The sequence below is a fragment of the Siphateles boraxobius genome, unplaced genomic scaffold (genome assembly GCF_051911475.1).
Source record: "Siphateles boraxobius isolate OS27281-9 unplaced genomic scaffold, OSU_SipBor_1 86, whole genome shotgun sequence".
In the NCBI taxonomy this organism is placed as follows: Eukaryota; Metazoa; Chordata; class Actinopteri; order Cypriniformes; family Leuciscidae; genus Siphateles; species Siphateles boraxobius.
The window spans coordinates 6,033,822-6,044,860 of NW_027509215.1; the positions used below are offsets into that span (position 1 = coordinate 6,033,822).

Sequence of the window (11,039 nt, forward strand, 5' to 3'; positions counted from 1 at the left end):
AGAGTAAAACATCCACATGCATATGAGATTTTTTTTCATTACAGTAATGAGGGAGACGTAATAGTTTAAATTGAATTATAAAAATATGAAATAATTCAAAATAATAAATACGTTAATAATAAAATAAATTGAATAATAAAATAAATTAAGCATGTATTGAATATATATATATGCAGAAATCATTATATTTTACCTTATAGTTACCTTATATTTACTGCAGAAAGCATATTGTTATATTATTCCATTTATTTTATTCATTAATTTTATTTTATTTTATATTTTATTACATATATGTCAGCGTTGGTTGCAGCAGAGATGATACAGGATCGAAGTGGAGCAGTCTTCAACTTTAATATTCACAAAACAGAATCTCAGGAACGGCAACATGCTCAGGAACAGAACAACCAACTAAACAATGTTTAATAGCTAATATACAGGCGTTAGCAAACACTACTAAATGTGAACGTGACCAGACTAATAGTGAAGACTATATAGTGAACTATACAAGGTAATTAATAGAACACAGCTGGAACAAATAAACAAATGATGTGAAATCAAACAAAGGAAGGCATGAACTGAAGAAATACAAACTAAAAGTCCTTGAATTGATTAAAACTGAATATAATGTTGACAATATAATTGCATTTAGAAGAAGTGAAACTGGAGAGCTGGAGAGATAGATATGACAATCAGAAAGTGAGAATGCAGGCGTGTCTGTCTCTCGCTGTTTTTCTCTCGGTTTTGTTTCCTGGAAGTCGGTATAGTCCTCTTTAATAACATTGTAATAACATTGTGTGTGTGTTTGTGTAGAAACTGCATTGCGTCCAGAGATCCATACTGCGGCTGGACCAGAGGAAGTACCTGCTCACTCCTGCGGCCAGGCACCAGGTCAGATAGAAACCATGAACATCCTCTACACAAATATATATGCTTGGCAAAAGCGTTGCAAGCATGCGGGCTCATTGTACATACCTAACATTCATTCAAACCTCAACTCAAGGGGGCGATAGAGTTACCCTCAAATTTCTGTACCATTACCGTCAATAAACGCAAATGATTTTATACAGGTTTCTTGAACACTCATATAGCCAATGCTGATGTGTTAATGTTTTGGTAGCGCCACAGTGTTTGCATGCTATTTTGGGTAAGAAGTACTTTAATATAAAAAATACATTGTAAACCAGATGTGCTATTTTTTAGGTAGCTATCTAATAGTGACAGTTTAGTTAAATTGCTCAGTAAAAAAGTCTGCCATGACACTTGTAGATCTGAAAAAGAATCACAGTCGAATGTGTTTTGGATTGTGTTCGGACCTATTTCTGAATGCAATAATGCATCAAATTGAGTTTGCATAACTAGAAGCGTTTATATTCACTTGCATAGAATGCATGTCATGTATCTAATCTGTGAATTTGCGGTTTATGTTCAAATACGTTTTCTCCTGTTTTACAGATTACCTTTCGTGCAGGATGTTGAATATGGAAACACCTCACATCTCGGAGACTGCGACGGTGAGTTTGTGAACCTGTTTAGGATGTGCCCTTTAGCTTCCCCAAGAGAAATCTCTAGAAACTCCTCAACAATACAGAGAAGATACGGTCTGGTCTGGTTCGAGAGGTTTGCTTAAGCAGTCAAAGTCACAAGAAAGTCACAGTTTGGAGATGGAGGAAGATAATGAGAGAGAAAACCAGCCTTGAGTCTTTTCTTTTTAGAAATTAATTAATTCCTTTAACGTGAGTTAGTGACAGTGTATACATTGTTTAAAAAGACAAAAGATGGTTTATATTTTCTAAACATTCAAAAGCTTAGATTCGCAGTAAAACCGCTCTAAATGGCATTTTGCAAGGCTGGCAGCATATGAAACACTCACTGTCAATCTCTGATGTATTCATGGCTCAAACCGCTTCCAGAGTTCAGATTTAGCAGAACGTGGAACAGCAGTGAAGTTCTCAAGTCTCTTCCTCAGGAGCACTTGAACATAACAGACTGCTCAGACAGAAGCAGTTATATATTGCTGCAGGCGTATAGGTTTAGCTGAGTCATATGAGAGAGAGAGAGAGAGAGAGAGAGAGAGAGAGAGAGAGAGAGAGAGAGAGAGAGAGAGAGCACAGAATAAAATTCACTGGCTTAGTACGCTACTGCTTTCAAGGAATCCGTCTCTGTGAGATAGTCCCAAGATAAAAATGGAGAACAGCAGCAGAATTGTTTGGATTGCTAATGTCTACACACAGTTTAGTTAAGGAAAAGAATGACGGCCGTATCCTACTTTTTGAAGTAACTTCCTGAAGTTTTTAGGAGACACAACTGGATTTTGAGAGTGATTTTGGGTTGAACCAATGGCATAGAATCAATAGCGTGGCTACCGGGGCATGTTGTCACACTATATGTGGTAAGTTGTCACAATAGGAATCTGCCATTAAGAATCTATTTTAGGCTGTTTGGCTCATTTTTAACAGTTCAGAATTTAGACAAAACAACTTCAACAGTATGAATCAGTATGGTTTGTATTACTATTATTTGAAATTGTAATTAGTAAATTACAGCATATAAATGTGACAACTTGACAAAATGTAAAATCTTTTGCGATTGGACTTTTGACTCATACCCCTGAGAAAACATGAGTTATGCGTTAGTGAAAAACGGAAAGGGAATGAACAGAATTAACATGGAGAACAAAATCAACCCGAACATCAAGAGGCAAAAAGGGAGCTAATTGAATTGATCATTGAAGAGAAATTTAGGCACATTCATAATATAACTGAAAATCAACCCATAGACGCGTCTGTAAAATGTGTGAAATGATTTGGGTTTCAGATGTGACTCCGAGTCACAGGCTCATTAAACTCAGCACTCCTGTTAAAACAGCACCAGTCTGCCGGTCAGCCATCCTCTCATCTACATCAAACGGATGTCTTCTTCTGTCCACACTCTCTCCATCCATCGCATAGAAGTTCAGTCATATTTTAAACTTTCTGAGATGAGTGTGACACTGAATGCCAAAACAGATCAGAAGAGAGATAAAGAACTGAGTTTGTTCAGAGGGTGTTTGAAATCACTCAGTTTGATGCTGCATGCTGGAGTTTGACAGAAGCCATATAGCCATATAGTTTATCCAACCATGAACAGTGAGTTATTTTCTCTTTGTTTTGTCAAAATTGCTGAAATATACTAATTTAGTGAATATACAGTATCCAACTTTTTAGAGGTTTGGAGATTTTTTAAATGTTTTTGAAAAAAGTATAAATATAATTTATTAGGTGATGGCAAAGCTGAATTTTTTTAGCATCATTACTCCAGTCTTCAGTGTCACATGATCCTTCAGAAATCATTCTAATATGCTGATCTAATTGCTGCCCAAGAAACATTTCTTATTATTATCAATGTTGAAAACAGTTATGCTGCTTAATATTTTTTTGGAAACAATGATACATTTTTTTCAGGATTATTGGATGAATAGAGAGTTCAATAGAACAGCATTTGCCATCAAGATATAAATAAAAAGTTAGAAAATGCAAGCTACAATCCAGCCCTTTAACTAAAAATGAGTTAGACATCCTTGGACTAAGACAATTATACTATAAATTCAAAGAAGACAAAGGTTTTAGAGAAAATAGTCTGTGGTCAGGAGATTTCTGTCTCTCTCTTTGAAAGGATTGCTACACTCCTGAGAACACACACATTACAAGCAATCTTGTAGAAGTATTTTAGTCTTTAAGAATGTTCAAATGAATGTTCAAGGAAACAAGATATTGAGCAAAGGGTTCAATTGTTGAGTGTGATGTATGCAGCAGACTCATGCTGTTACAATGAACAAATGCGATGAGAGCTGAGATTCCCAGCTGAGAACATTCTTAATGGCAGGAAAAAAAAGGTAATGGGAGAGAGAGAATACAAGAGGAGATCTGAAAATTGGGGTTTGTGTATGTATGCATGTGTGTTTATATTCCTTTGTGTATGTGCATGTGGGTGAACAGACATAGAAGAAATGTGCTCTGTCAAAGAGTATATGTTGTGTATACTGTTGTGTATTTGTGGTAATGCCATGTTTTGGTGGCGGTACTATAGTATTCATAGAAGGGTTGCACACAATATTTGTTAATAAATTGAATGAGTGAGCCACCAAACAATGAAAGGTTCACCTAAAAATTATCATTTACAGTACTCCCCGTCATGTCATTTCAAACATGTCCATCTTCTTTTGTGGCTTACAATAGAAAGGAAATCTTTTAGACTGGCATGAGGGTGAATAAATGATTAAAGGATTTTCCTATTTGGGTGAACTTTTCTTTTAAAATTCCTATTACTGTCAAGCCATTTACTAGTTTGGATACTGAGGTATAGACGCAGAGTCTGACAGCTTTTCATTTCTGAGACAGCTAACAGCCCACACATAAACGGCACTGCTAGAAGAGAGATAGTCAACGTGAAGAAAGCCAAGAAAGGAGATAATAGAGGAAGAGAGGTAGACTGAGAAAATAGAGGTTAAAACCAAGGACATCTTACAGGGAACAGCAGAAAAAAGAGTACAAGAAATGCTGTTAAAAGAAAAGAGAAAGGCCAGTGCAATGCAAACGCCAATTCGAAGAGGAGTGATTAGAAAGTAGGGTATTTAAAGCTTGAGTCATCAACTCCAAAAATCGCTGTGTTCTTTGAATTTGCCGAACAATCTCTCCAGACCTATCTTGTTATAATGTTTCTTACATCTACGCACGCTTTCAGAATAAAGCTGAAGTGCACAGGTTACTTATGGCCGGTGTTTGACATGCAGTATTCACTGCTAGGACTTTTAAGTGTAAGGTTTATAAGGTCGTATTCCATCTCTTGTACAGAGCGACCCTGTCTGTGTCTACTAAAACACACACTATATCTAGTCTACTGAATTAGAAGACACTGTAGGCAACAGTCTCTTGTTTTTTGATCGATTGTTGGGGCTGTAATGTACAGAAACTCAATAGATCAATAGCACACAGCTTCATAAGTCAAGAGGAGCTACTTTGATGTTTTTGTAAGCTTTTCAAGTGACAATTTTTAAACGGTTGGCCTTCCTGAGCTTAATCATATCAATAGTTGTAGATGTTACAGTGGTTTTTAGAAGTCCTAAAGCTGATTCCCTTCAAGTCGCTAAAACACATACAACTTGTGCAAATAAATTGCAAGTTACTATTTTGGGAATTGTAATGTATTTTTCTATCTTTCATGCAGGTCTGTTACGTGAGAGCTTTATGGATGAGCCTGAAAGTCTTGTTACTTTGAACCTGCTAGTTGTTGCTGCAGTCTCTGCATTCTCCACCGGGGCGGCACTCTCTGGTCTGGCAGTGTGCTGGATTATGGGTCAGAAACACCGTCACCGTTCCCATAGTAACACTCCGTCATCCAGTAGTCAGCGGAAGAGCGAGAAAGAGCGTTGCATGATGGGACAAAGCAGGAGCGGCTCCGTGATGAGTGTATCCCGGCACAGCGGCACAGACCGGCCGCGCTCACAAGGTGAGACACTCTTCGTCATGCCCAATGGTTGGGTCAAAGCGGGCGACTTGGATCCAGGTCTACTTCCCACACCCGAGCAAACTCCTCTGCAGCAGAAACGTGGGCTACGCCTGTCTGATTCTGGATCCAGCTGGGACCAAAGTCAGACCTTCTTGAGCTCAGTTGGTACCCAGTGCCCACCTCCACCATCCACCTTGTTTCTCAGCTCTAAACTCCTGCAAGGAAATGGCAGACGCCACGAGGAAGCCATCGAAACCGGTATCGACCGCCAACGCTACGTCTCCCTCTCCAAGTATCGGGATCAGGGAATACGCCCAGGCACTCTTCTTCGCAAGTCAGCAGGCGAATACAACTACCCCATGACTCCCCAAGACTCCCCCGACCGGCGGAGAGTGGTGTCGGCCCCCAGCACCCAGATAGAGTACAGCGGAGAGCCTCTTCGCTGGACCCACGAAGGCTACATCTTCAGCAGCCACGGCATACCTCCAACGGGCCATCACTACACCACGTCCTCACAGCATCCCACGGGACTGACGCGCTCCGTGCTTCATGGATCCCGGGGGCTCATCGATCTGGCGGACTTCAGCCACCTTCTCGGGAAGGGAGGGAGCGATCGGACGCCGACAGGCCAGTGAATGAAGAGAAGCAAGGATGCAAGTAGCAGGAAATTGTAGAAACGTAAGCGGCTGAAACCTCACGTGGACTGCAGAGCGCAATCTGGCCAACCACAGTAGCTCACTGTAACTCTCTCTCTCCCTCTCTCTGTTTTTTTCTTTTCTCACCTGCTTGTCATCCTTTTCCTCATTTGTCTGGAACGGCTTGCATAAGGACGAGCCAAAACGGACCTCACTGACTACAGGAAGAGTGGCCATTTCAACTGGAAATACCTCTTTCTCTTCTTCTCTCTCTTTATCACTCACAATTACACAAATATGTAGGCAGAGATATGCTTTTCCCAGTAGCTCTCATTCTTGCTGACTGACTACGAGTGTGACTTACCAAACCTTATTGCCCCTTTATCAGATGGAGGAAAGAACCATAGCCATCCTGAAGACTATCTATATTTGAATATGTTCACACCTAGACTCTCTTTAGCAGGTTACCCTTTCAGCAAATTTGTAAGTTTGATATAACGACAGCATTTCATTTGGGAATTGGGACAATTGTTCAATACAAATACAACCGAGAACCCAATAGTTCTTTGAAGTAATGACTCTGTAAATGGTGGTCAGTCTCGTCTGATTCTGCTCGATACCAAACTGAGGACACCTTATTTACATTAGTGTAAATTTTGTAGGAGCAGATTTGGACAGATGGTCCGGACAGAACTGGTCAGAAGGAAATATTTGGATCAGAACTTTCGCTTCGGAATTGCTTTTCTCCCTTTTGCGTTACTGATTTATAAAAAAAAATATAACTTGTTGTAGTAGCCCATCAAATTTACACTTTATAAATAACATAAATAGCAGTGTTGTAGTACTCGAGTCTAGACAAGAGCAGACTCAGACTCAAGTCTGACTAAAGTCCGAGCCCAAGACCATATATTTATGACTAGTCAAGACCAGTTCATTTGAGTCAAAATGCTCCTGAAAATTTGGGCTTGGACTTGGATATGGTGATGGTCTTAAAAATATTTTTTGCATATTAAATGAAAAAGTAGGAGAAGCTGATTATATAGCCCAAAATAACATCAACTGTCTTTCTCCATCTGCGATGCTTTTTCCATTACAAACGCTTGTGTGTGACATCACTTCTTGTGGGCGGGGCCCCGTTTGCTTTGTAAGATTTGCGGTACACCATTTGCTCTGATGCATCACTTTGACCAAAATATATGGATGTATGGATCGAAAAGATGTTTCTTTTGTATGCTTGGAAATTGTGTTTCTTTGTTGAGTGAGCTGAGGCATTTATCTCAGTATTACCTCAGCCCTGAATTCAAACTTTACAAGAGAGAGAGACGGAAAGAGAGAAAGCTTTGGTCGGATGAGTTTCATGGCCTCAACCACATGAATTTCTGTGCAGCTCTGTGAGTTTTATCAGAGGACACTCTGAGAATTTATGAACACGCTGGATTCCAAGTTTTTTGTCTTTTTGTTTGGTTTCTTCCTTTTTGTACAGTGAATTTTTTACACAATATGTTACACTTAACATGGAACACAGAACTGAGGTAAATACACCCGCTGTTTTCTAGAAAGACACGATTAGAGACAGAGAAAGGAAACTCTGTCCTGAGGACTCTTGGACTTCTTCTTGAAGATGCTGTTTCACCTTTTATTTCTCCTGAAGTCTGAAGGAGAGCAAACGAAAATGCCAGAGAAGAGGAATCACATTACGTGAACTAAATGGTCTACAAAGTCAAGAAATGGCATGTGATTTGAAGCCAGTTATGTTATTGGATGTGTGTCTGTGAAATAATCATTTTGTTTATCATATCCATCATAATATATTTCCCCTCCTTTTTGTATTTATTTGTTTTGTTTTTTAGTTATGAAAGTCCTTTCAAAAGTTCTAGATCATCAACACAGATAATGGATTAGTTGTTTTCAGTCATGTACCTGGGAACTGTCAGAGTGAAATCCCTGTGTCCTTAAGTCATTGTGTCCCTATATGAGAATACTAAAAGGGTAGCATAATCAAATCTACACCAAAAGACTCCCTGTTGACTCCCTGTCTCTGTTCCAAACCCTAGAGCTGCCTACCTAGACAGCATTAAAGGTTGTTAAAACAGTAGGGTGAAAAACTATTCTGCCTTGCCAAATTCGAAGACAGTTTAATCCAAGATGACAGACAGAGTACATTGATGCATCTTGTAGACATTTTTACCTGAAGTGACTCAAGCCCTATTTGGACGGGATTAGTTTTACATGGAGAGGTGTGGTAAAGTAATTATTAGTTCTGTCTAAATGTGCCATCTCAGTTATAATTTCGGACAATGTTAGTAAAGATTATTGCAACTTTTACCTTTTGTAAAATGGTCCAGAAAAAATACCTCAGGTAATGCTAATCCCGTGTGAATAGACTTTTTTAAATGTAGTTGTCTGCGTTTTTTCAAGTATGGAGGCGCTTGAAGAAGCATTCAGTTTCGTTTTTGGCGGTGGGACAAGTCTGTGGTAAACCTCAAGTGTTTTCCGCATACAGTACAACTCAGATCAAACAGAAGGACGAAAGCACTTGTTATATAAACTTCTTTTAGCTTTAGGTAAGTGCCTATTACCAACAGAATCCAATCAGTTAATTAATGGACCGTTTGACTGGACCAAACTGCAATATCAGGAAGCAACGTAATACACACATCACTACAGGAAGGTGACAGCAATGCGTAAATTACATTACTCCATCTACACTTGTAAAAGTAATCCCGTCCGAATAGGGTTTTTATATTGCATATATATATTTATCAGTTCATGCATTCTGTGGGAATCAAACTCATGACCTTCGTATTACTGGCTCCATGTTCTGCTGTTTGAGCCAGAAGAATGCTTTACCTCAGTCCTAAATTCAGACTTTATAAGACAGATGTATGCATTTGGCAGATGCTTTTATCTGAAGCAACTTACATTGCATGTAAGGAATACATTTTATCAGTTCATGCATTCCCTTAGAATCTATTAATGGCCCAATTAATGGAGTTTCTGTCTTAGAAGATGGTTTCAAAACTAATTTTGAATAAGATTCTGCCTTTAAAAGACAGTAGGAGGCTCACTAGGGTTTGGAAAAGAGCCTCTTTCTCACCAACTTCATCTTTCTGCATGACCCACGCACCCAAGTGTCCGTCTCCACATAGGCTAGCTTTGTTATTAAATGTCTAATAGCATCAGTCTGCGAGATATTGAAAGCAGATGTCTGATTTGATGAGTTGCCACACACACTTGAGTTCACTGGAATGCATTTAATAATGGTGCTCATGCACCTGCAAGATGTCTCTTATTAAAAGCATGTGCTACATGCATCACTTAAGCAAACTCCCCATCCTAGAAACCATATGCCTTTGATGATGCTCTCAGAAAACACACTCCTGCAGTTGTTTGCTGCGGTCGGTTGAACATTGATTAGCTCATAAATCCAGCTGAAAGGAGAGTCATGGTTGATTGCACTGTCTCTCTGTGTGTATATGTGTGTTTATGTGTTTAAATTACTGTGTGTATGTATTTCTGTCTCCTCTCTTCAGCACTAGAGATACACCCGGCAGGAAATAGGATCCATAACATAGGAAATATATCCCGGTATGCAGGAAATGCAAGGATATAGCCGCTTACCTGTAGGTCAAGGACACAAAAGCAAGTAATCAAGCGCAGGAAGTAGCAAATGCCGCTAATATTCTGATGTGAAAAGCACATGTGGAGAAAGAAAGAAGATATCATATACTTTCAGCTAACATTTCAACTAAGTTTCAACTAACTTCTCAATCTTCAAAGAAATTGTGCCATATCCATCTTCAAAAGTGTTTGCCAACAGAAAATAAAATCGCTAAGTTTGCTAATAAGCTACAAAGATGCCAAAACAAGTGTTTCTTCAGAGTGTGACTTGTCACGCCGTTCGTGCTTGATACCTCAAAATTTGCAGCTTATTGAGGTGTGCTTTTCTTTTTCTAAGTGCTCAAAGTTTAGTTTCTCGCCGTGTGGATACATAGCAACATAAACCACATAGCTATCACATATTTTCTTTTAAAAAAAGTATAATTCTTAATTATCCTTTTTTTCACAGACAAACTGCCTTTTCCACACATTAACTTGAAAATTCAGTGCCTAAAGCTTATTTCCTTTGTAGCAGGAAGTCACTCGGTGTAAAATGGTTTTCAATTTCCCTGACTTTATCCCTCACAATATTTTTCTTTTTCGTTCGGATGCTTTCTGGTGTTTTTATGCCTTTATTGCTCTAAGTGATATTGAGTGACATTGACTTTTTCACACAGTGCCATTTGTGTTAATTCTGGTCTATTATTGTCAAGGAAAGTGTTGAATGTGCTGTGAATGTATTCAAACGATTTTCCCCCATACGCCTTCCTTTCATAATCTTGGATCATGCTTCAACAAGCACAATATTGTACAATAATCAAGGCCAATAATGTAAGTTTGACTTTTTCCTCTTTTGTGTTCCACAAATGATCACATTTATTGGTTCTCACAGACTTTGCAAAGGATGAGGAAGGATTCTTGATCTCTTGATAACGACTGGAGGAAGCATTTTGAAAGACAGTGTATTTGGCGACGCAGATTTGCCTTCGACGTGAAGGGCTGTGTGTAAGACTGAATCAGTGTTACGTTGAGTTGTTTATTTGACTCAGCTGCTCTGTACATAGCTCAAATCCTGAGTTTCACCCCTCCGCTGGCGATGATGTAGTGTCCCTGTGTATAGAAGTCGAGGGGCAGTATACAGTGATAATTGTTTTGTTCGTTGGTTGGTTTTTAAATAACCTCACCTGTATAGAAGTACACACTTATACATCCAGTATCACACATGAACACACACGACTCAATACTGGAGCACACACTTATTTTCAAACGTCAATCAACATGGAGATTTTATCATTCTAATAAACACATTTGATTGTTTGA

General features: G+C 38.9%; 1 protein-coding gene across 1 annotated transcript in view; it reads left to right on the forward strand.

Moving 5' to 3' along the window:
• Positions 1-11,039, forward strand: part of sema6ba (sema domain, transmembrane domain (TM), and cytoplasmic domain, (semaphorin) 6Ba) — a 177,983-nt gene extending 166,944 nt beyond the window's left edge. Inside the window, exons 15-17 of the mRNA XM_077222303.1 lie at positions 811-888; positions 1,453-1,511; positions 5,203-11,039. Of these exons, the coding sequence (XP_077078418.1) occupies positions 811-888; positions 1,453-1,511; positions 5,203-6,119 (1,054 nt within the window). The 3' untranslated portion in view covers positions 6,120-11,039. The remainder of the gene's footprint in view (positions 1-810; positions 889-1,452; positions 1,512-5,202) is intronic.